This window comes from Cydia splendana, chromosome 18 (assembly GCF_910591565.1).
Source record: "Cydia splendana chromosome 18, ilCydSple1.2, whole genome shotgun sequence".
Taxonomy (NCBI): Eukaryota; Metazoa; Arthropoda; class Insecta; order Lepidoptera; family Tortricidae; genus Cydia; species Cydia splendana.
Genome location: NC_085977.1, coordinates 8,285,016 through 8,311,332, shown reverse-complemented (window position 1 = coordinate 8,311,332; position 26,317 = coordinate 8,285,016). Strand labels below are relative to the sequence as shown.

The following is a 26,317-nucleotide window of genomic DNA, read 5'->3' as shown; positions in this document are numbered from 1 at the left end:
GTACGTAAAAGCGTATATGTGTGCTCTTTTAGGGATGTGAAAAGTCGATTTTAATCATGTTATATATCGATAAACGCTACACAGGGGCTATTCATAAATTACGTCATTTCAAATTAGGGGGGGGGGGTCTGGTCATCGGATGACGGTAGCATGTCGTAGGAGGAAACGGGGTCATTCGAAGCATGATTTTTGGATGATTTTAGGGGTGGGGGGGGTCAAAAATCGTCAAAAAACGATGACGTAATTTATGGACAGCCCCACAGCGGAACGAAATAGCGATTAATTGAAGCTTCAATATCTTCGTTAAACATAAACATAATTGAAATGCTAATGGATAATGATTATATTATAATATAATAATATAATTCAATTATTGCGGAACACCTATTTTAGGACGTATTCATGTATTTTAATTAAATATCTGAACTTTCCCTTGGTTCCCTGCTGGGGCGTGACTATAAAATTGTGATCTGATAACCACAATAAAGAATAAAAGCGTTTTTGGTAATTTTAGGTATCGTTAAGCCTTTGAAGTAAAATTAAAATTGCAAGAAATGTCGATAGTTTATCGATATGACTTTATCGACATGGCTACAGCAGCGTGGGCCATATTGTTAATCGTACACTAAACAAAAGTGGCAACAGTGACAGCTCGCTGAGACACCGTCTCTATATATTATAAGTCTATGGCCGCGACTTATGCGCGACTTTGAGTTCTCTACGCGGCTGTTGCAGTCGCGGGTACAAGTTGTGCTACGGAAATCGACAGATTTGACAGCCGCGGGAATGTCGACTCGAGTCGCGGTCTAAGGCCCCATTCACACGGCAGCTTTTTTAAAGCGCGTTAAAAAAGCGTTTGAATGACACAAATGGAGACCCATGTATATTCACACGACAGCGGTGGCGCTTTTTATCAAGCGTTGTTGGATTTTCGACTTTAAGCCTTGGTCGTTAAATCGAATTTAGAGTGCGGACATATTCAAGCGCTTTTTTAACGCGCGTTGAAAAAGCTGTCGTGCGAATGGGGGCTAAGTCGCGGATGCAAGATGTGCTAGAGGTGCAGAGGCGCTACCGCGAAAACCGAAATTCGCAAATTGCAGGGATCTTTCTCTTTTACTCCAATGAAGGCGTAATTAGAGTGACAGAGAAAAATGCCCGAAATTTCCGAACTTCGATTTTCGCGGTTGTAGGCCAGTACAGAAGTACCCCAATATGTGCAATAAAAAATGTGATATGCGCCGCGTGCTAGAACCCGCAACTTAATGTTTTTAATAGTACCTCGAATAGCACTAGATATCAGTGACTCTTGACAGCTCAAACGTCAAGTTGCAGCTGATCGTCGGCGTCGACGCGGTGTAGCGTGTTTTTAAAAATTAAGATTCAAAATGAGTACTAATAAATCAGAGGAAGCAATCAAGGAAAAGATTTTGAATGTGGCTAAGAAAAATCCTAAAGGTGTGTCAGATAAAGATATCAAAGCTGCTGTGCCGGAGCTATCCTCTGGGGAACTAGTGGCAGCGATCAACTCGCTATTGCAGCAAGGATGTTTTGATTTATTCAATCAAGGAGGGTCTCTAATTTATAGGTACCTACTCTAGCATTCGTATTCCCAGGCAATTTAGAAAACAAGAGCCACGTTAAAACCAACATGCCTTAATTTTAATTTGACTATTACTCTTTGTTACAGGTTAAAAACTCAAACTAGTAAAACAGCAGTTAAAGGTGCAGACAATGAGGAGAAAGTGGTTTACAATTTGATAGAGGAAGCTGGTAATAAGGGAATATGGATTCGTGACATCAGAGTTCGATCTAACCTCGCCAATACACAGCTCACTAAAGTGCTCAAAAGTCTTGAGAGCAAAAAAGTTATTAAGGCAGTGAAATGCGTAAACGTAAGTTCATAAATTTGAGTTTAAGTGGACCCGGCTAATAAACTACCCAGTCAATGGTCCTATTCTTGTTTTGTTGGCTGAAGCCCAAGTCAAAATGGGAGCCACCCACACATGGAATGCCAGTAATTACTACTTTTGGAATAATTATGTCATGATTTATTATCTGTATTTGTTTAAATTTTGTTTTTCAACTTTTAGGCTTCAAAAAAGAAAGTGTACATGTTGTATAACTTAGAACCAGATAGGTCTATATCTGGAGGAGCATGGTATCAGGATCAAGATTTTGAGTCTGAGTTTGTGGATATACTGAATCGTCAGTGCCTTAGGTTTTTGCAGCAAAGAGCTGACAAAATCATGAATAATGTTCGTGGACCCATTGTAGGCAGAACTCAGTCTTATGCTACTGGTGCAGAAGTACACAAATACATAACTGACTTAGGAATTAGTAATGTAAGTATTTGAGACCTTTGTCAGCAAATGTTCAAGATAAATATAATTTGATTTAAGTTGTAAAAAAGTATTTATATAATAAAAATAGCACTACTATTTTCTATAAACAGATCATAAAAATGAACTTTAAAAATTTAGCATCCATACAATATCTTTAATGTAAATGGTAACATTTATCAACATAAAAATATTTTATGATATTGATGCTTTGTTCACTTGTCCAATACTTCTCATTTCAGGTCACCCTAGATGTTGAAGATGTCATCACAATTTTGAACACACTAGTATATGATGGCAAGGCAGAGAGCAGTGTGTATCCTGATGGCAGCAAAGTGTTTCGCGCCATTGAGTCCCTACTGCCACCCCCAGGGCTAGTGCAAGTGCCCTGTGGAGTGTGTCCTCTCATACACAAGTGCTATTCCAAAGGACTCATCACCCCACAGGACTGTACTTATATGAATGAATGGCTAGAATAATAAATATATAAAAATGTGTGTTTGTGTTATTTATTGTATCTTCACAGTATGCAACAGGGGGACCATCAAAAGTAGATATTGAATACCCAAAATTCTTTGTCACACATAGCTGCAACATTCTCATAAACTTGTAATGTTCTACAATCTACATAAAACTATAATATCTTGTTATTGATTACTGATCTAATAGTATAGTTAGTTGTTGCTTGTTAGTCTAGTAAGGGCCTAACCTAATTACCCCCTTTTCACGCCTATTTACAGAATATTAAATCATATAATGTACATTTGTTGCATTATAGTTGTCCTTGTGTGTCTAATGATTAATTATGCCCTATAAATTGTAAATACGGATGTCAATCACAATGAAAAAACCGGACAAGTGCGAGTCGGACTCGCCCACCGAGGGTTCCGTACTTTTTAGTATTTGTTGTTATAGCGGCAACAGAAATACATCATCTGTGAAAATGAAAGTGAAAAATGTCTAGCTATCACGGTTTGTGAGATACAGCCTGGTGACAGACGGACGGACGGACAGCGGAGTCTTAGTAATAGGGTCCCGTTTTACCCTTTGGGTATGGAACCCTAAAAAGGAAAAATATATTAATATTAATAAACACAGCACCTCAAAAAAGAAAGACAATATTATTGGATACAATTTATTTACATTGTTACCTAATAAATAAATATTTATACATTAGAGTGATTAGAGTTTACAAGTCATACTTCGTAGACTCACATAGACCTAGTGTGGTAACAAACATTGAAACACCTACTCGGTAAGTATTAAGCATGCACTAATCTTATTATTTTGCCAATTAATTGTCTGCCTAACAGCATTATTTTAATTTGTAGCTTGAATGTGTACAATATATACCAGCTTTTCGAACACAACTCACAAGTGCTATTGCTATAAAACATTTCAAATAAAAATGTATAAATCATCAAGTTTGGGTGCGGGAATATTTACTAGCCATAAAATAGGTAAAAACTGTAAAAACATGTGGAGCTTACTACCTATTTTTAATTCAAAGTTTCGTAATTATTTTACAATAAACAAATTGATTTTATATATTTATAATCCACAAAATTATACCCGCACCCAAAACCCTAATGTATGCTCATAACTCCCAGTATTGTGTCAACACTTCTACAGTCAAAAGTTTCGCACAAATGCAACCTGGTTGGCAGTAAAGATTAAAACAAACATTGTCATTAATAAATTTTAAGCTTCACCAACTTCAAAGAAAAGTGCAGCAAAATAAATACTACCAATATACTAAAAAAACTATACAATACAATGTGTTATTTAATAACCATAACAAACTAACTTTCCCTAAATTTTACAATTTTGAATACAGTTTAAAACAAGCTCTTAAAGTTATTTTCTATGTTGTAGAGTGCCTCTGAAAGTACAGCACTATCACGTTTCTGAAACGGTAATTTTTTTTCTTGTTGTTTATTGTCCTCTTCCCTTCGGCTATGAGGAAATATTGAACTAAAAACATCCATTTGGATATAATTCAATGATTGCAGTATAAGTCCTTTGTCAGGGTATGGTGTGGAAATAAGTTGGGCCTCAGGTCTCATCATTTTAGAGCCATCTTGTGGCCTTGGCTGTGCTGGAGGCTGTTGGGTGGTGGGGGGTTGTTGGCCTTTTGGTGATGTTTGACCAGCTGGTGGTTGTGGAGGGGAACTCTTAGTCGTCAATTCTTCAAGTTCCTTCAGTGATTTGGTTATGTCCCTGACATCTGGAGGAGGTGCTTCTATCTTTTTACCACCTTGAATAGAACAATTCATTTTAATTCTTAACACATAACACAGTAATAATAGCAGCAATTGTAGCTACCTTTTAACTGAAAATATAATGGATTTTTCTTTTATACCTTCAAGAGGTAAATTTGACTAATACATAATAAAATAAAAATGTATGCCACTATAGAGTTATTGTTATTAATGAAGCAACAATACTGACAAGCCAAGGTGAGTTTATAATAGTTAACTGGTACTCACTGATTGAATGAATGAGGCGCTCCATTTCCCTGATCTGTGTTTCTTGTTGCTGGACTGCGAAGTACAAGTCTGTAATAGTATTGGTTATATGTTTCAGCTCATCTATACGGGCTTGTTCTTTAGCTGCCTCTTTATTGCTTTGCCTGTAAACAATACAATAAACTTAAGACAAACTTGTTACTACAATTTTGAAATTTTCAGATTTGAAACATTTTATTTATCGTATGGCAATAGGTACACACACTTATTAAATTTACACTTAACATCAAAATTTACAATTCCGCAGATACAAACTCGCGTTTATTGTCAGGTTTTTAAAATCCTCAACTGGGCCATTATATCTGGTAACAGGGCACTGAAATACCATGTGATGTATGGTCTGTTCTGGGTCTCCACACCATCATTACTAATCCAAGAGTATAAATAAATTATCACAAAACTAAAACCAAACATTAAACAGATGAGATAATTTATTCCATAACAAATTTACAATCATGTCGGAAATGGAAATAAAAAGTGATATTTCTCTTCTTCTTCTTCCTCGTTCCCTCAATGCTGAGGATCGCGACCACATGACCAGTCAGACCATCTCTTACAAGCCCCACCTTGAGCGCGTTTGTCATTCGCCCCAAGATGATACACTTCTCCATATCATGCATTGGTGATCTCATAATGTGTCCGAAAAATCTAAGGGCTCGTTCATGGCATGCTATAGAGAGCCGTGTGGTAATACTGAGTTCTTACAAAATAGACATGTTAGTTCTTCTAGCTGTCCAAGGTATACGCAGCAGTCTTCGCCAACACCACATCTCAAAAGCGTCAATCTTAGCCACATCACAGCTTGGTGTGATATTTAGCTTGTAAGTTAAATATCACTCTATATTTCCATTTCCGACATGATTGTAAATTTGTTATGGAATAAATTATCTCATCTATCAGTTATAATTTATAACTTAAACTAAAATATACAATATAAAAATAATTAGTCTTATAATTATGTTACTTTAGTTAGTCAGATTTTAAATACTATAGGGACATATTGAAAAAAAAAAAAGTTCACAAATAAAGTTGTTAACATGGTAATAACAATAACTAATTAAATAATCCCTTAGTGGCATTTAAACAGAAAATTACCTGCTATATTCCACAGTAATCAGGGCAGCACCAATAATAAAGATGACTGATTCACCCAGCAGATTGGCACCCAGCTCAATGGCCATTTCCTGGCTCAGCACAGGTATGTTCACAGGTTTACCCAAATTTAGGACCCACATCTTAGCTTTCACCTCGCACCAATTGTAGACTGAACAAATCAATAATCAACATTAAGATACAATATTCTAATATAATCATAAAATGGTCACTAAAGATATACTTACATTGGGCAGGAGGCATACAAACATAGGTCCTGAAAAAGGGACTATTTTTGGCTCGTTCTTTACATGCATTAGCGATGGGTTTACTGATCTGCTTGATTAGCAACACCGACAATTTGGCAATGGGAAACGCTCCAATAACCATTGTAGCTTATGATTCTAGTGATTATAATAACACAGCAAATATTTTTATAGAAATTCTAGCCCTACTAGGGTAAACTGGAGAAACGATTACATGTATCAATTTAATTTTGCAAGTTTTCTTCTATTCGTATAACACCACATTCATACATAATCTGACATTAACAAAAATCTGTCAGTGTCAGTGCCAATGCCAATCAGGTTCACCGAGAATGTATCACTTACCAGCGCTTTTAGTATTGTCTCAAATATAGTTTGGCCCAGGACCTCCTAGTGAGTATTATATTCTTTGCCCAGGACTGTCTCATTTTAAACATAGACAGAGAGATCATACTATCTTTGTCTTAAGCTAGTACTAGAGGGGCTACCGCGAAAACCGAAATTCGCAAATTGCGGGGATCTTACTCTTTTACTCCAATGAAGGCGTAATTAGAGTGACAGAGAAAAATGCCCGCAATTGACGATTTTCGGTATTGGCGGTAGCCACTGACTTAATATTAGAAATAGACACACAGAGCGGAACAAAAATGTCAACAAAATGTGGATCAGAATGACATTAGCTGCAAATTTGCATTGATGATAAAAACGCTTACGTAAATTTTGAGTCAAGATAAATGTTTTGTACGGAAAAGAACTTACTGTCGTAAGTATTAAGTGTCAAATTTGTGAACATTATTACCAACACTGTTAAAACTTTAAGTCCGATGGCACTAAACGTAACTTCACCTTTGTATTTACGTCAAACAACGTCAAACGAGAATAATGAACGAATGGAGTCCCTTTGGTACATTTTAATAGGTATTACTGTACAGAAAAACCGAAGTAATAAATGAAACAAATTTAATTTTATCGGGAGTTCAAATAAAATTAATTCATGGTAACAACCCGTGTAAGTTATCATAAAATAAATTTATAAATTTATTATATTTTCCTTGAAATAAATTCAACTTATTAAATAACTGTGTATTTTAGATCTACATAATACTCTTCGCACTTTCGTTCTTTGCAATATAGTGCACGGGGACATTCAAGTCGCTACTGGTACTGATTGGTTATGGTCTTTATCAAAAAAATCCTGTGGTTGTCACTGTGTTCAGACAGGTTTAACATTTACAGTTAGTCAATGTAAGCCCTTATTGGTCGTGTATATGTCGGAAACAGGGAAATGCGCCGAACACACAAGTGCCGTTTTGCCTTGTTTAAAACTGCATCACCCCTATCTCTTGCTATAATAGCAGTCCACTCTGCACGTCGCATAGGTTTTCTTGGAAATCTTGAATTTAAACATAATATTATATCTTACGAATTCCATATAAAAATAAAAAAGTATTGGCCTCACATCGACTCATTAGATTTTTGTTCCTTCACATCCCTTCTTTGGTACTAACATAATAATTTATTCAAAATCATGAAATTACCACCAGATTACATAAATTATGTAATGCTATCCAAAGAACTAACCGAAAGAAATACATTCCATGCTTTTTCCTCGTTTTATCATTGTTGTTTTTGCATATTTTTACGACCATTTTACGACATTGTTGACAACTTCACATTTGAGCGGTCCATACAAGACTAAACGAAAAAGTAACGCGTGATCTGTTTTAACGTTACTTTTGCGGGGCCATTTTTTGCGGCTGATTGGGTATCCAGTTCTTATTCTATATCAATGGCGGTAGCCCTATAGCACCCAAAAGACAGGGATAAGTATAATTTTTCTGGTTCTTACTGACTGACAAGTTGTGTTTGCCAGACTATTGACCAAAGTTCATACAGATTTCACAGACCACACCAAAAAATGTTGCCTCGAACAAAATGTCATTTGACAGTTAAAAAAAAAGGAAATAGCTGTAAACAAACAATGGATGGATGATCAGTTAGAAATTAATTCCTTAAAATATATCATGAGACGTTTACCTCTTTGGAAAATCGTAGTTTTACTGGGTTTTAGTTTTGTGATAATTTATTTATACTCTTGGATTAGTAATGATGGTGTGAAGAGCTTTGTAAATAGACCTCGGGGTACAGCGAGCACTAAATTATTAACGTTGTAAGTAATCGTTTAAAATGAATTTTGTTTTCTCATCTTTGTTGTATAGCACTATTTATATAATACGTCCTTTTTCAGAAGACCTCAAAGTACTATACCTCAGAAGACTACCATAAACAGGATTGTTTTGTCGTTCGTTGTGTGTGACTCAAGATTCAACGAATCCCTGAATGTGGTTAAATCCGTGTTACTGTTTACTAAGACTCCTGTGCTCTTCGTCATATTCACAGACGACAATCTTAAATTGAAATTCAATGACACTCTGAGCAACTGGAGAGTGCTAACTGACTACCAGCTTGATTTTGAGCTCCACAGCATTAACTTCCCTGAGGAACATGTCGATGATTGGATGAACTTATTCAGCAAGTGTGCTGCGCAACGATTATTTATACCGGTAAAGTAATAATCATTACAACATTGCTTGACCTTATTATACTTGTGATCACATAGTGCAACATACAGTATATATTATATCCCTTATAAAGCTACATGTGACCTGTCAAGTCAAGTGGCAACACTTTCTCTCAATTTACGTTATCTCACACAAACATTTTTTATTTTTTATTTAGACAACAAACAGTCTTATACAAAAAATAATGTAATAATAAGCAATGTTCTGTTGGTTTACGTCTCCTCTCGTAGCAAAATAAAAATATAATTTTTTTTCAGAAACTGATTACCCACATAGATGCCATGATCTATGTTGACACTGATACCCTGTTCCTGGGCCCTGCCGACGAGTTGTGGCGCAAGTTCTCCCTGTTCAACATCTCACAAATATCTGCCATGGCTCTGGAAAATGACAATCCTAATGTGTCTTGGTATCCTAGATTTGCTAAGCATCCATTTTATGGGAAGTATGGTGAGTGTATAATGTTAGATTTCCTAGATGACTTGTCTTATTATAGTTCTACCTTAATCTTCTGATGATATTATTAACTGCAGTTAAAATATCATAGAGCATACATGCCGTTTTTGAATTATAGTATTAGTGAATTGGATTGGTAACTTGTGTCATGCTCTGACACTGCTGGTTATGCATAAGCATTAAGTAAATAAGCATAATTATGCTGAAAATTCAATCAAATTGTATTCTAGCATTGGTTCAATTAAAATTTGATTTTAGCAACAGTTAAACAAAACCTAGAACTAGGTTTTGTTTAGCTGCTAGTTGTCTATGTAAACCTTAACAGTTTTTGTTTGTATATTTTCAGGGCTAAATTCAGGTGTGATGTTAATGAACCTGACAAGAATGAGGGACTTTGCTTGGGTTGACTATGTAACCCCAATTATGCTTAAATGGAAATTGTACATACCATGGGGCGACCAGGTAATTAAGGGAACTTTACTACATAATTAGACTAGAAAATAAGGAATTGGAATCAAGTTTCATAGCAACAGGTTGGTAATCTCAATGAAGAATATTAAAAGCTATTTTGTAACTGGACAATATATATTTAAAGAAAGTTCTCCATACCTATGTAGGACAGTATACTTGACCACAACAAAAAACCTTTGTGAAAAAGCTCTTTTGTGTGCTTAGGGTGAATAAGAAATCCTAGATGGTGGAAGGTGAAAGTTATTCAAATCTGTAACTATGCAGCTGTGAACAAAACACATTCTAATTATTCAAGTTGTCTCAGTGGGGAGGCACTCCTCACTTTGGTCGAACTCGGCTCCGTTCGGCTCAGCATTGCTCCGAGCAATTATTAGGGTTGGCACCACTTCACGTCCTTATGCGTGCACAACCACAGATAAGATAGTCACTTGAATTTTGACAACCCTAAATAGTCGAAAGAGATAGTGCCATATATTAGAAAGGGATAGCATGATTCGACCCTGATCCGCTGTCAAACTTCGGGTTTGTAGGAAGTGTCCTTTCTGTACAGTAGTACTATTACTTATTCAGTGGTTGTCTTTGCATGGATTGAATATCCTGTCTTTATCTCTGTTCACAGGATATAATAAACGTGATATTCCACTACCACCCCCGGGCCGTGCTGGAGCTGTCGTGCCGCTACAACTACCGCACGGACCAGTGCATGTACGGCGACGCGTGCCCGGACGCGACCGCCGGGGGCGTGTTCCTCCTGCACGGCAGCAGGAAGGCCTTCCACGCGCACAAGCAGCCTGCTTTTGAGGTATTCTGAGTGGCAGTAATTTGTTGTAAAGCCTGACAAGATTCTATTCTGCCTGATGTTATTTGCTGTACAATATTTTAGTTGGTAATAAACTGAAAAAAATCGGTAAACAGATTTTCTTAATAAACATAAACAAAAACATTCATATGTATGCATCGAAGATAGTACTGCCGATAACAAACTACTGGATGCAGAAAAAACAAAGAATGAAGAAGTACACCACCCACCAGCTACCGCATGTAAACCGGGATCAGACACCTCTAGCGCAACAAGACCACATAATACACCGGAGATACCGACAAATACCTTTCGAGACAAAATTTAATGCATTGTATCAAAATATTCGAAGCATAAAAAATAAGACACATTTGATAGAAGCGGCTACAGAAGAAGACCAAAATATACATGCAATCTGCCTAACGGAAACCTGGATAAATACTTCCAAACTCGATCTATTAAAAGTCGAAGGCTATACTCTAGCATCAGCTTATTGTCGTCCTAACAAAGAAGGCGGAGGTGTATGTATATTATTGAAGCAGGGAATTGAATACACAGAATGTAACGATATTACAGATATGTCAGTAGAATATCTATTTGAAATCTGTAGTGTAGAAATTAGTAAATTAAACCTAATATTGATCAACTTGTACTGGCCGGATAGCAAAAGATTGCCCGATCTATTTTTTGAGTTGTTACAAAAATTAATGCAATACCTACAACATAGATATAACAAAAAAGATATTATTATCGGTGGAGATTTTAATGTAAACATCTTACAAGAAACTAAATGCTCAATAACACTAATAAATTTAATGAAAACCTTCAACTTTTACCAAAGTGTGAAAGAACCCACCAGAATAACTAATACAAGCTCTACGTGTATAGATCTTATTTTTAAAAATTTTCACCGTGAAAATTGTCATATACAAGTACGCGATTATGGGCTATCAGATCACAAAGGTGTATTAATTAGCTCCCCGTCGGTTGTATTCGATTCACCTAGTACTTGGAATATTATGAAAAGGTTGTATAATGATAAAAATTGCTCAATCTTTAAAGCAGAACTAAATAAAATTAATTTTAATAACTTTATATCCCCAGCAAAAACAGTAAATGAAAACTATAATCAATTCTATAGCGTGATCAACAATATATTGAACCTATTTATACCTAAAATCAAAATTAAATTCAAAACAAAATCTAAAAAGGCATGGTTGATCAAAGGTATTAGACAATCGTGCAAACATAAAAGATTACTAAAGGTATTTATATCCCAAACCAACAATGAAATTCTAAACAAACACTATAAGCAATATGAGAAAACATTAAAAAAAGCTGTGATAACGTCTAAAAGGTTACACAATATAGAAATGATCAAAAAATCTGATAATATAATAAAATCAATGTGGTATGTAGTAAAAAGTGAAACCAATAAATTAAATAAAAAAAATCGAAATAATATCAAATTAAAAACTCTAAACACAGTCATTGATGATCCAAAAGCAATCGCTAACACGTTCAATAGCTTTTTCTTGTCAGTCGGAAATCAAACGTTACCTTCGACGGGCAGGCCAGTAATATCGACAACTAAAAACTCTATGTACTTACGACCCGTATCAGAACTTGAAGTTAAAAATATAATAAAAAACTTAAAAAACAAACGAAGCTATGGATACGATGAAATGCCACCTTATTTAATTAGACAATGTGCAGATATACTGTCAGGACCCTTAGCGCTTCTAATAAACCAATCATTCGTGGAAGGTGTTGTTCCGGACGCTTTAAAAATTACAGTAATAAAACCCATCCACAAAAAGGGTAATAAAACCGATTGTAATAATTATCGACCAATAGCGCTCCTATCGACCTTTTCAAAAATATTTGAAACCGCGATGTCTAGGCGACTTTACTCCTTTTGCGAAAAATTTGACATCTTTAATGACGCCCAATACGGCTTCCGAGAGAAGCGATCTACAACCCTAGCAGTGTACAAGTTTGTTCGAGAAGTACTAAATATAATTAATGAAAGAAAATACGCTATAGGCGTTTTACTAGATATGAGCAAGGCTTACGACCGAGTTAAGTATAACATATTATTAAAAAAACTAAAAGATATAGGCATAAGAGGAAATGCTCATGACTGGTTCTCTTCATACCTCTCAAACCGCGTACAGTACGTCGAAATAGAGCATCACAATTACAACACAGATACAATAGACTATGTCCAATCTCAAATAACAAAAGTAAACCAATCGATACCTCAGGGAAGTGTTCTGGGGTGTATTTTATTTCTGATATACATAAATGATTTACCCAAAATAATAAATAGCCCATGTACCTTCCCATATAACCATTCCAGTCGCAGAATCACAAAGTGGTAACTAAATGTCAGATGTGTCGTAACAGAGTCCACACAATGTGTCTAGAATTGTTTCGAAACAAAGTGTCGTCGCCGTGTCTACACTTTTCCGTAACAAGGTGTCGACACATTTGTGTGCACTTTGCGTGCGGTTTGCGACTAAATCTGACAGCAAATTTGTGACAGCAAATGTCAATATAAAATACCTCTTGAAAACCAAGGCTTGTCAAACTACTATTAGTGTCTCGTGTGCTCGTAATTCTAGTAAGTCATCATGGGCAATGCAAATGATAATAATCGACCGAAACCATATAAACACCCAACACCCGTCAACCTTTTACAGAAAAGTTTTTAAAGAAATTCAATAAGCTACTTAGGTCAGGCAACGAATGCTCCAAAAGTTGTAGAGAGAAATGCTCGGAACACAATTTTTGACTCCGTAACTCGGTTTGACAAGTTAGGAGGTGAACATATCAAAAGTCCCCGGCCGTAGCCCTTGAGCGGGGGGGAGAGAGGGGGCTTTGAAGGTCCCATTTTCCCGTTTTTCGATTATATCTCGGAAACTATGCATCTCAGCGACATGGCCACTTATACAAAATGAAAGTTAATTTAATTTGTTACAAGTTTATTCCGTCAATTTTTTCGATATGTTGAATAGTTTTTAAGATATCCGCTCTTGAAAGTTTATTTAGGGCTCTCAATTTTATCTTGATATATCTATATCAGTGAAGGTGCTAGGCCGTGTTTGGTATCGTTTTCGTATAAATCTGGGGTGCTGAATCCATTTAAGATATCACATTGACACCATTCCACAAAATAAAAATAAATCTTTTTAGGGTTCCGTACCTCAAAAGGAAAAAACGGAACCCTTATAGGATCACTCGTGCGTCTGTATGTATGTCCGTCTGAATACACAAAATAGTTCTTTACCTATAGATGACAGGAAAACCTATTAGAAATGTGCAGTCAAGCGCGAGTCGGACTTAATGTACGGAACCCTTAATACGCGAGTCCGACTCGCACTTGGCCGGTTTTTTTGAAACTCTTCTTGACGCTTAACCGCTGAACCGATTTCGTTGAAATTTGGTATAGAAATAGTTTCCGTCCCGGAACAGGACATAGGATAGATCTTATAACCAAAATCATCTTTTGAAGGTGTGAAAAGTGGCGTGGAAATTTGTACGGGAAATCAATAACCGCTGAACCGATTTATATGAAATTTGGGATGGTCTACATCTTTGATTTAGTTAAAAATGATGAAAAAACATGACTTCAAACCTAAACTTAAACAGTATTAACTTCAAGAAGTCAATTCTGAATTCCCCCCTACACCTCGTTTCACACCTTTAAAGGGTGATTTTTGAGATAACTTATTATATCCTGTCTCGGGACTCAAAATATATGTGTACCAAATTTAAATTAAAACTGTTCAGCAGTTTAAGCGTGAAGAGGAGTTTAAAAGAAAGTATTTTAATAAGTTTATATGTTTTGACTTCGGAATGGTGTCAATGTGATACCTTAACAAAATTTGGTACTGCGAATTTATACGAAAACGATACCAAAACATGGCCTCGTAGCTTTACTGTTGTAGAAGTCAAAATAAAATTGAGTGCCCTAAATTCTTATTACTTGGCCAAACTTGTGTAGAAGGAAAAGGTAAAATAAAAGTCTTCGGCAGGAATATAAGACACAAATATATATTTTTTTTGCGTTACTATTTCATTCATCAAATATAAACATACCTTGATTATACTATTCTAGTGAGATCCTCATAGACAAACAAAAACATTTACTTAAAAAATTACAAGGTCGAAATGTCACGGAACTTTTTTTTTTTTTCCTTTATTAAGGGGCTTTTTCGATTGAACGAATATGTCACCCCATAAAAAACAGACTTAATTAACAAAGTTAAAAGAAAGTAAATAGCTACATCTAGTTTAATTACATCACACATTTCTGTCCCTCAGATCGCACTTAACAATATTTAGTACCTTTTCAACAACCTCAGACATGGGGTTCGAAAGGTAGGTATTACATAACCCAATGGAACTGTCATTGTCATGAAATATCTGTCTTCTAAGTCGCTCATTTCGGACACACTCCATTAAAATATGATACACATCCTCGACGCGACTACATAAGGTGCATAATTCCGAATTCACTTTACGCATGAGGTAGGCGAACTTATTCAATGGAATGTGTCCAGAGCGCAATCTCAATAATAAAACTAGATCCTGCCTACACACAACACTTTTATCAATCCAAGGAGAATTAAAGGGTTGTTGCTGTATTGTCTTATACCAAATACCTTTGTCCCTAGATCTCTCGTCGAAATATTCCTTCCACAATTCGCGACACTTTAATTTGACTAAATGTAAACAGTCATTATTGCCCCCATATAATGTTTCAAGTGAAATTCAATGCCATCGCTGCATGCCTGTTTTGCTAATGCATCAGCTGTCTCATTGCCACTTATACCTACATGCGATGGAATCCATTGCAATATTATAACTTTTGCCATAGATTTAGTAATATGTGAAAAATATAAACTTTTATGACAAAAAAAATCTGGACACAATTTAAGAATCACCCAATTGCGTCGAGGAATCATCTGTATTTTTGCTTGTTTCATTACCTCCTCGCTTCTTTTTTGTCCTTTGTATTCTGTAGCAATTTGTTAGATCTGAAAATAAAGATAACTTGCGTCGTCACGGATGTCGATTTATAGGTTTTAGGGAGTGCAGAATTCGAAAACGATGATCATTTTATAATCCAAGATGGCGGCTACGTATTTTGTCATAAAAGTGGAATCCAAAATAGTCATCATTTTCGAAATCTGCGCCCCCTAAAACCTATGAAACGACATCCATGACGACTTTTATGACATAGTGCATGGCCGCCATCTTGGAATCCAAAATAGTCATCATTTTCGAAATCTGCGCCCCCTAAAACCTATAAAACGATATCCATGACGACTTTTATGACATAGTGCATTGCCGCCATTTTTAAATGGAAAATGTTATCATTTTCGAAATCTGCGCCCCCCAAAACCTATAAAACGACACCCATGACGACTTTTATGACATAGTGCATGGCCGCCATTTTGGATTCCAAAATGGTCATCATTTTCGAAAGCGGGGCCCCCTAAAACCTATAAAACGACATACATGACGACTTTTATGACATAGTGCATGGCCGCCATCTTGGAATCCAAAATGGTCATCATTTTCGAAATCTGCGCCCCCTAAAACCTATAAAACGACACCCATGACGACTTTTATGACATAGTGCATGGCCGCCATTTTGGAATCCAAAATGGTTATCATTTTCTAAATCTGCGCCCCCCAAAACCTATAAAACGACACCCATGACGACTTTTATGACATAGTGCATGGCCGCCATTTTGGATTTCAAAATGGTCATCATTTTCTAAATCGGGGCCCCCTAAAACCTATAAAACGACATCCATGACGACTTTTATGACATAGTGCATGGCCGCCATCTTGGAATCCAAAATGGTTATCATTTTCGAAATCTGCGCCCCCTAAAACCTATAAAACGACACCCATGACGACTTTTATGGCATAGTGCATGGCCGCCATTTTGGATTCCAAAGTGGTCATCATTTTCAAAATTGGGGCCCCCTAAAACGTATAAAACGACATCCATGACGACTTTTATGACACAGTGCATGGCCGCCATTTCGGATTCCAAAATGGTCATTATTTTCGAAATCGGCACTCCCTAAAACCTATATATCGACACCCATCTCGACTTTTATGACAAAGTGTTTTGCTACCATCTGCATGCAAGACATTTCTATTATTTTTACGTACAAAAATGGCCCCCTGTCAACTTTCAATCGAGATTTAATCGATAATTTATTCGATTAATATTCAGATTAATTCAATTTCAATCTATGTTAGGTCGACTAAACTAATCGCGATTAAAATTTGAGAATTAACTTTTTTTATTCCATTAATTAGTCGAATAAACAGTTAATCGATTAATGCCCATCTCTGACCACGGCATTTTTACACTTTGAGAATTTCTGAAAACAAATCAACACAAGGAGCCATTTTGCAAATCCAGTAACATACCAGTAACTTTGTTATTATTTTTGACAGCGCGTGTCATGTGTCAACACAGAGTCGACACAAAGTCGAAACATTGCAACTACTTTGTGACTGCAATATTTCTCAGCCTTGAACCATATTTATACATCATAATCAACAAGTTTCGTAGTATGTAAAGCGTTATTTCTGTTATTTAAGTATAGTATACGCATCGAAGTACTAAAAATGCTTCAAATAATATAGTTATGAACACAGGCACTGAGAAGTAAACAATTTCATTTCCGGCTAAACTAAAACAATGTGGTGGCGCGTTGATTATATTACACTTAGTTTATCAAATCACTCGAGCAGTTTAATTCCCCATAATAATTTAAGTCATATTGTAATATAAATGCAAACAATATATAATTACGTCTTGTAATCCGTTTTAGAGATGGCGTATTAATGTCACTTATTTTTATTTAAGTATTTTTCCATCTGACAGTTTCCATTTGACAGGAACAAAATGAACGAATGAACGAATGATTTTGGCATAAAGTAGTCGCAAACCCGAAACAATGTGTGCACACGGCGACCACACTTTATGTCACTTTGTGTCATGTGTCGACCCTTCCCCATTTCTGGTAACTGTGTCGACACGGCGACGACTCTGCGACTGGAATTGTGACCGAAACAGACGGTGTCGACACAAGATGTGTCAACACCGCGTCGTAACGGCGACTGGAAATGGTTGTATGGGTTGTTTGCTGACGACATTTCATTTGTTATATCGTGCGAAAACGAACAAAACTTGAACAGTGACTTAAACTCTACCCTAGAAGAAGTTGTAACCTGGCTTGGTGACCACAACTTACAAGTAAACTTCGAAAAAACGAAAATTATACAATTTAAACCTTTTCAAAAGCGAACATTAAACATTAATTACTCTTACAACAATAATAAAATAGAATCAATTAATTCAACAGTATTTTTAGGTATTAACATTGACTCGGCCCTTAACTGGAAAGATCACATAAATAAAATAAGTAGCAAATTAAGTAGCTTCATTTATGCACTATATCACCTAAAAAAATGTACTGACATAAAAATAGCCACCAATGCATACTACGCCTATGCTCACTCTTGGTTACAATATGGAATCATACTGTGGGGAAACAGTCCAAGCGTGAACAATCTTTTCTTATTACAAAAACACTGTGTTAGGATCCTTGTAAATATTCATCAACTGGAAAGCTGCAAACCTCACTTCATAAAGTTAGGAATCCTGACCTTAATCTCCATGTACATATTGGAAGTGTGTCTATTCGTAAAGAATAATGGAAACCTCTTTCCTCAATACTCGCGAGCGGCCCATCTACGACCAAAGACTAGACTAGCCACACAAACTCTACTTTACAGATGATCCATAAAGGCCCTTTTGGCATGGCCATAAAACTATATAATAAAATCCCAAACGAAATCAAAGAAATAAATAATTATAGTAACTTTAAAAATGCATTAAAAACTTACCTAGTAAAAAAAGCGTACTATACATTAAATGATTTTTTTAACGAAAATATGGATGAATAACTGGCACAGAGAAGAGATAAATTTGTAAAAAAGGTTACAAGAGAGACCATTGTAAATCATACATTATGGAATTGGCTTAAGCCTATGATGCATGTTATTTCATAAGTTAGTGTTAAGTATATTGCTATACCCTTACAGGGTTCATGTGGAACTGTACTAGTAGTTTTTAAGAACTGTATACTAATATGAGTGCAATAAACAATTCTGATTCTGATTCTGATTCAATTGCACAAACATTCAAGCAAACAGCGTCTTGCATATACTGTCTTTAACCCTTAAATGCATAGTGTTGCCAAATGTCTACAAACCATTAGACAGCTCACTGTTTTAAAATAAAAAGGCTTACGTTCTTGAACGCACCTTTATACCAAACGTCAAGTAATATGGTGATGATTTAAGGGTTAAATTTACGCAATATTTTTAATTTATAAAAATTACATTCGTTTTAAGACGAAAAGTCGGCAAATGATAATTTTTAGTATGTGATTTTGAACGGTTTTTTCGGGGTATGTAATTATTTTATATTTAAAAACTTTATCATAGGTATATCACAAATAGTGTACTTACCTTTCTAATGGTAGTAAAAAAAAACATTTATATATTACTGAAAATTACATATTAACATAAATATGATTTAGCTAATTCAACTTCTAACCCTGATTTCGCAGTGAAAATCGAAGTTATATTTTTTTTTACTATTTTTCCTAGAATCGGCAAACAATTATGTGACACATATATTAATTTCGGGCAAAAAGAAAAAATCATGCATTTAAGGGTTAAATGTAGTAACTATCCAAAAACTGACCAGGGATGGCCGTCAACTGATGGAATGTTATTCAGTAGGTAATAGTTTGTTCATTCTTTCTTTGAAGACACCATATCTCTTGTTGTTTGGCAGGAAATACAAAGGAAGGGAGAAAAATCCATTCCTTACTATTACGCGTTAAAATAGACAAAGCAAATCGCTAAATGAATGGTATGTCGATAACGTAGGATTGCATTCTCTTCTCACGCTATCGTTCAGTAATGGGACAGGGAAGGTGCTAGCGACTCACCAAAAATCCTTTTTAAAACCGATCCTATACAAGTATACATAATATTAATAGTGAAGTCATTTTATAGGCAGTATACCGGGCCGTCGAGGAGTGGTCGGTCGGCTTGGACCCCTCCGACTTGCCGGCCATCCTCGAGCGCTACCTCACGGAGGCCCCGCCCTCGCTGTGCGGCAACCTCAAGGACGCCTTCCTGAAGGTCCCCACGGCCACAATAGCCAAGCTGCACAGGAAACCCGACAGGTATATACACATTGCAGTATACCGGGCCATCGAGGAGCGGCCGTCCTCGAGCGCTCCTTCGTAGACTCCCCGCCCTCGCTCTGCGGCAATTCAAGGACGTCTTCCTGAAGGTTCCCACTGCCGCAATAGCTAACCTGCACACGGAACACTACAGGTATTATATAAGAGTCTCTGTCTGTCTGTTTATTTGTTTAATATTTTTATTAAAATACATTATATAGACATAAACAATGTCATCCATAAACGCGCGCCACACTTCTTATTTTTCCACTCTAATTTGGGAAATTTGATTTGTTTTGCGTTCATGAACCACACTAACCATAGTCTAACATGTATTTAATTCCCTCAGGTAGCGATTTCATCTTACGAAGTTGAAGAGCGAAGGGACCATGACAACGAAGTGAATAACTAAGACTAGATTGGAGGTAAGGTTGGAAAATGATCTTTAAAAGTTATCATTAGTAGAGTTGGATCGAATCCGTAACTCGGTGCCTTTAAATAATATTACAAGTTTACAACGAATTACGTATTCTTTTGACTATAGTAGAAATGCTGCCTAATTATTGTAAGGATATACTGACGTCCCAATCGGACCCGATTGGTCAGCTAGTACCGAACGAACAAATTACAGGTATCATAGTTTAATAAGGTAGTTTCAGTTGCTTAACATTACATTATGAGTGACACGAAACCGCCGCCTAAATGCTGCTCCATACAATCGATGTTAAGGCCCCTGTACCCAGTGGGCCAGCGCTGGCCAGTCCAAGGGATGCAGCCATGCGGTAGAATGAGATAACAATATCACTTGCTCCCTCTAACGCATAAATGCGTCCCCCCGACTCGCCCACACTGGCCCATTGTGTACAGGAGCCTTTACGCTATCATTAACGTGACATATATCTTTGTGTGGTACTACTTTTAGTTGCTGAAAAATGGTATAGAAACATTGACGTATTATATCTAAGGACGGGCCTCACGGGCACTGAAAATGCTACTAGTTCAGCGGTGTCACTCACGAATTCGAGCCAATCGTGCAGTCTAACGCAACTAGTTGCGACATATCGCGCGCGTGATGCGGACTCATCAACCAATCGCGTTGTAGCGGTGTCTCACTTCTGTACTGGCCCCATTCATGCCACATTCTTATTGCCCGTAAGGCCAGATATACGTCCTTAGATATACGTCAATGTATAGAAACAAAACAAAGCAAATATCACTTTTGTATGTAAAAGTTCTGCTCCCTTTAATTTCGTTGTATGTATTACAATTTCTAGCAATGAAAACTAGTACCAGACATATAATATAACGACCGGTCTGGCCTAGTGGGTAGTGACCCTGCCTGTGAAGCCGATGGTCCTGGGTTCGAATCCCAGTAAGGGCATTTATTTGTGTGATGACACAGATATTTGTTCCTGAGCCATGGTTGTTTTCTATGTATTTAAGTATTTATATATTATATATATCGTTGTCTGAGTACCCACAACACAAGCCTTCTTGAGCTTACTGTGGGATTTGGTCAATCTGTGTAAGAATGTCCTATAATATTTATTTATTTATTTATTTATATGTATATGTTAAATAACTTGCATGTTATTACAGAACGTCGGTTTGAAATGAGAGGGTAACTTCGATTGTATGGCGGCGGCTAGGTTAGTGTGGCTCTTAATCTAGAGAGCAACTAAGGTATTTGAATGTATTACATTATTTAATCTAAATTTAGTACTCATATTTAGTGTTCGAAGTCCGTGTTTAGGTACGTTAGTTAATAAAACTTGTGTTTCGGAAAAATGGACCTTACTGCGGCAGTATAGTGCGTCTACTAGTAGAGACTAGTATACGTCATTATCATTACTATTCATTAAAATCGGCCAAGAGCCCAAGAGCATGTCGGGCCATGCTCAATGTAGGGTTTCGTAGTTACCATTCTGTCAAAATAGGCCAAACGGGGGCTTTTAGTAAGTATCATGTACATTACAAGCATGAGAGAGTACCTTTGCAGCGCTTTGTACGTCTTTTTACTAAGAGAAGATTTTTTGCAATAACACAAACGAATGGACCGATCATGTTCGCTATAGTTTTCATTGAAAGTATATATTAAGTAGTGTCCGACCGAAACATGTTTTTTTGCCGAAACCGAAACCGAAACCGAATGTTCGGCTTTGTTTCTAGTTTCGGCCGAAACCGAAACTGAAACCGAAACTTTTGTAGACTTGTTAAAATCGTTGAAAAAATTTCCTAAAACCGCTTTTACACACATATTATGGGGTTGTCAACATCCAATGTCCTTGAAATTGATGATACTTAAGCAGTTTTTTAAGAAACTTACTAGAGTTAGACCAAGATAATTCTGCAACGATTTTGATAACACACGCAGTGCAAGTGTTATTTGAAACGACAAAACTTCTATGTAATTATGACGTATAAATAACATTTGCACCAGTTACACTGCGTATGCTAACATGTAGATACAGGGTCAACCAAGAATGAACCAAAAACGCGAGCGTGAAATTTTTTGTTGACAATATTGAAAGGCCGGGTACCGATCTTAACCTGGGCCTAAAAGTCCGAAGTGCGTCTGTGAGGCGAATTTTCATGCGAAGTCAAAGCCGTGTTTCAGGCTCCAGGATAAGTAGTCGAGCACAGACTCCAACCAATGTCCATTGTATCAAAAAGCGAGACCGCAGGCCGAGCATGGCTCAGCGAGGCCAAAGGCTAAGCTGAAGTAGAGGACATGTGGAACACAAAAAAATGGTAAATCGAGGTAAAAAGTGAAGCTAAGGTCGAGCACTCGTATGAAAAACTGTACTGGGGACACTTTTAAGGGTTTTTTCTTCGTTTTAATCAATAGTCGGCTGTTCAGCCTCGCAAAATATTAACTATTGAGAAAATCAACTTCGCGGCACTAGTTGAGCGTAGCCTACTTATTGCCCAACTTTTGGTCTTTGTCTGATTTGAACTACCATTTCGTAAGTTTCGGCCCGGCCGAAAGGTTCGGCCGTTTTTTGGCCGAAACCGAAACTACAGCCGAAACATGATTTTTTGGCCGAAACTGGCCGAAACCGAACCTTCGGTCGGACACTAATATTAAGCTTTCTTAGGTGACTATGAAACCCTTAAAATGAGATATATATGATGATATTTCAACTTCAAGTGAAGTATATCACACTTTGCGACGTTTACTGCTCTAAGGTAGCTTTTCTCTGAAACACAATTAAATGTCACCAATGTATTTATATTTATACAATTAAGATGTAAAGTATTTGAAATGTTGCCTTAATATAATATCATAGTATTCACGAGGGTATTATGTTAAATACACGCATTGTTGTTACCAAGAGACCAACTGACATATTACTGTGTATAAGTTTACATTTATTTACTGTTTATTGGCTTTGTCGTAGCATTGCATTTATTTATAGTCAAAGAGCTGACCTCGGAAAATGGTAAATGACAATGAGAGCAACGAAACCGCTCCAGTTATATGCTACACTATTGATATTAAAGTACTTGAGTCGGGAAACCCACTCCGGCCTCCACCGATGGACAGCTGCCAGATTCGCGAAACAAGTAATACATTCAGTAGTACATATAAACTAACTAGACCGGTTTCGTTTCATTGCTCTCATTATCATAAATCATTCTCCGGGACTAGCTCTTAGTCTATTAATTATTCGTTAATGTGACGCACGGTTTACATTTAATCTTGTTAGAAGTTTTCCATTCTCAGAAAATACGTCTACTATCTGATGACCGCGACGCAGTATATTTATGTATAAAATGTATGTATGTAAAGAGTAAATGGGTTGTGATTAGATGCAACCGCAGACCTGAGTACTGCCGAGTTCTCATGAAATGGGAATAACAGGGGAGTTATTGGACTGGACTAAGGACCACTTGCACCAATCACAATTAGTCAATTGATAACGTTACTCAGTAGTGAACTATATGAAACTTCCCATACAATAAAATTTAACGAAAGCTTTAACGGTGACAGACGGTTTCGAACAAACAGCAACACTCTTAACTGTCCATCGGTGGACCTTATGCCTTTTGTAATAAGGTTGAAGGCTAATGAACTATCAGTTAACAGTGTGGGCAATAGTACAACCGTGTGTTATAGTGATTCTTAATCCGTGGTCCTGGAAACACCTGATTTGGTCCTTGATCCGCGATTTTATAAGTTTGATTGACAGGCAAGGCAACCGTTTGTTGTCCTAAGGGCCGTCCAGACGGGACAATCAAATTGCCAATTTGATCAGAAATTAAATGGGCAAATTTATTGTCAATCTCCTCTAGCCAGGCTAGCAAATGTACTTCAGTTGCATGTTTGCGTACACACGACACAATTTTAATATCAATTTAAGATGGTGCGAAAAAATGCCCCGTCTGGACACCCACTTTAAGTCATTAACTTACAAAAAGTTGTTTTTTTTTGGCGAAAGGAGAAGACCACCACTACCACTAGAGTGACTAGTCTAACTAAACTTGGCTATAGTAATTTTTACTTGTTTTATTTCATTATAATTCCCAAGTTATCGCGGCAAATAGATTTCCGCATTATTATAGATACCTAGTTACCTACTTAGCGCCTCTTGCACCATCCTACTAACCCGAGGTTAAGCGGTTAAACCGTTAACCCAGTGTCAAATTGTACTGGTAACCATGTAACTCCATGTTTAACCGGTTAACCCGAGTTAGTGTGATGATGCAAGTGGCTCTTAGCGCGGTTAACCCGTGTCAATTTGTACTGGAAACCATGGGAACTTAAGGTTGAACCGGTTAACCCCGGGTTAGTGTGGAATGGTGCAAGTGGCGCTTAGGGATCTAAGTGTTAACATTTTACCGAATATGATTTTGAAAGTGTTACTGATAAAAACGAGTTTCACATTTTGATTGTCTGCTTAAAAGTCGTTTGACGCAATTTTTTGATCGTTAAAATGCCCGTGGTTCGTATTCATTCGGTTCCCAATGAACCTTGGACCTAATGCAGAAATTGAGCAAATCAACGAGTACACGAACATCTACTTAAGTACTCGCTTACGTTTGCTGACGATGCGATTGAAGAGAGGAAGGAAGTAGAATTTACCCGGAGTCCGTTTCTAATCTTAATCGCTGCGTTCACTGCTGAAGTGCTGACGTGTCTCCGTGAAACAGGTTGAATATATATAAATGTATGTAGGTACCAAAGTCAGTAAAATGTCCAGCGACATGCGGTAGAGCAGACCTTGCATGCAAGTAATTCGGAATTCCCAAGCCAAAACCAGATTAAACTACCATTTATTAGAGGGCTCCGTGAACCCAACGGAAGTCATACTGAATAGCATTAAAGAAAATGATACATAATATTAAAACCTTGACCTGTTAGGGGCATGCAAAACTATTAATTCAAACATTATTTTTTAAATAAGCTTGCAAGCCATTCTCAAACAAGTCAGACTGGAGTCTGAGGAGATGAAACACCACAAAATGCATTCATCTATATATATTTAAATCGAAATCCATATTCCTTGCTAAGCCAACATCAGATAATGCACGAAAGCTGAGTACAGGTAGACTGGTTGATGTTATACCTACCTACCTCTGAGTAATTAGTATGTAATTGTATACATAAAGGTCCATAAAATAACAATAAAGATGGAGCATAGCACGTTAAATGACTGTGCATTTGCGGTTAGTTTTATATGACTACGAGTATACTTACTCGCTAGTTTTATGATGCGCGTTGCGCGTAAGTGGCTTGTCTTTACTTACAACCTTAATTATAGTTAAATGAGGTGTGTTACATTGGACTATGGTTTATGTAGGTACATATTAGTAATATTGTTGTAAGTGGCAGTTGGCATGTCCACTAGCCCCTTAACTTGCAACATAATCTAGCCTTTGCTCAACTCCAAACATTATGCTAGCTTCTAGTGGTTAGTGAAGGTCTCTAAAAACTCTGACACTCGCTAAGCCCCCTCGCAATCCTGACAAAGGATCTAAATTCCTTACACGTCAGGGGAAATACTGACGTATGACAACCCTTCTCGTTGGTATAATGTGTTAGGTAATGGCTAAAATTGCTAACCATGTTACACACAAAGTTTTCATGATATTTGTGAAGAATGAAATAAAGTTTTTAGCGGTAAAAAATTACTTTTTTCTTTCACTGATATGTGTTCATTTGTTAAATTGAAATTAACGCTATGTACTCGACAGTAGGTCAAAGGTTATGGCGCCATCGCGCGATAAGATTGCACCATACCTTTGGCCTATAGACACCGATGAGTTTATCTCAATTTAAGAACTTAACATTGCAGACATTGTGACCTGATGCTTTTGGCTAGTCTGATTAAGTAATTGTAGCACAAAGAGGGACTAATAGGTAGGTATTTATACTAGGTATGCTAAAGGGTCCATAATGGAAGCATTAGAAATATTTGTAGAATAATTAACTTATTAAAGTTTAAAATGACGAATAGCTGCAATATGCTTGCCATGTC

At 36.8% G+C, this 26,317-nt stretch overlaps 3 protein-coding genes across 3 annotated transcripts; 2 read left to right on the top strand and 1 right to left on the bottom strand.

Annotated features, from left to right (window-relative positions):
- Positions 1-1,339: 1,339 nt before the first annotated feature.
- LOC134799227 (DNA-directed RNA polymerase III subunit RPC6) lies at positions 1,340-2,833 on the top strand. The gene is made up of 4 exons (XM_063771611.1): positions 1,340-1,585; positions 1,688-1,892; positions 2,091-2,342; positions 2,582-2,833. Exons 1-4 carry the CDS (start codon positions 1,386-1,388, stop codon positions 2,816-2,818), a joined length of 894 nt encoding a protein of 297 aa, XP_063627681.1. The 5' UTR covers positions 1,340-1,385; the 3' UTR covers positions 2,819-2,833.
- Positions 2,834-3,458: 625 nt separating this feature from the next.
- Positions 3,459-6,523, bottom strand: LOC134799501 (putative OPA3-like protein CG13603). The gene is made up of 4 exons (XM_063771915.1): positions 6,208-6,523; positions 5,963-6,131; positions 4,829-4,971; positions 3,459-4,596 (listed from the first exon to the last, which is right to left on the bottom strand). Exons 1-4 carry the CDS (start codon positions 6,347-6,349, stop codon positions 4,178-4,180), a joined length of 873 nt encoding a protein of 290 aa, XP_063627985.1. The 5' UTR covers positions 6,350-6,523; the 3' UTR covers positions 3,459-4,177.
- A 1,627-nt stretch (positions 6,524-8,150) lies between these two features.
- LOC134799505 (glucoside xylosyltransferase 1) lies at positions 8,151-21,405 on the top strand. Its single transcript, XM_063771918.1, has 7 exons — positions 8,151-8,395; positions 8,474-8,789; positions 9,065-9,257; positions 9,610-9,725; positions 10,354-10,536; positions 19,663-19,835; positions 20,185-21,405. Exons 1-7 carry the CDS (start codon positions 8,211-8,213, stop codon positions 20,186-20,188), a joined length of 1,170 nt encoding a protein of 389 aa, XP_063627988.1. The 5' UTR covers positions 8,151-8,210; the 3' UTR covers positions 20,189-21,405.
- Positions 21,406-26,317: the final 4,912 nt, after the last annotated feature.

Coding starts and splice junctions, on each gene's coding strand:
- LOC134799227 (XM_063771611.1), top strand. CDS start 1,386: ATGAGTACTAATAAATCAGAGGAAGCAATCAAGGAAAAGATTTTGAAT. Junction 1,893..2,090: donor AGGCAGTGAAATGCGTAAAC/GTAAGTTCATAA, acceptor TTCAACTTTTAG/GCTTCAAAAAAGAAAGTGTA. Junction 2,343..2,581: donor CTGACTTAGGAATTAGTAAT/GTAAGTATTTGA, acceptor TTCTCATTTCAG/GTCACCCTAGATGTTGAAGA.
- LOC134799505 (XM_063771918.1), top strand. CDS start 8,211: ATGGATGATCAGTTAGAAATTAATTCCTTAAAATATATCATGAGACGT. Junction 8,396..8,473: donor AGCACTAAATTATTAACGTT/GTAAGTAATCGT, acceptor GTCCTTTTTCAG/AAGACCTCAAAGTACTATAC. Junction 9,726..10,353: donor ACATACCATGGGGCGACCAG/GTAATTAAGGGA, acceptor CTCTGTTCACAG/GATATAATAAACGTGATATT.
- LOC134799501 (XM_063771915.1), bottom strand. CDS start 6,349: ATGGTTATTGGAGCGTTTCCCATTGCCAAATTGTCGGTGTTGCTAATC. Junction 6,132..6,207: donor TTGTATGCCTCCTGCCCAAT/GTAAGTATATCT, acceptor TGATTTGTTCAG/TCTACAATTGGTGCGAGGTG. Junction 4,972..5,962: donor ATTACTGTGGAATATAGCAG/GTAATTTTCTGT, acceptor TATTGTTTACAG/GCAAAGCAATAAAGAGGCAG.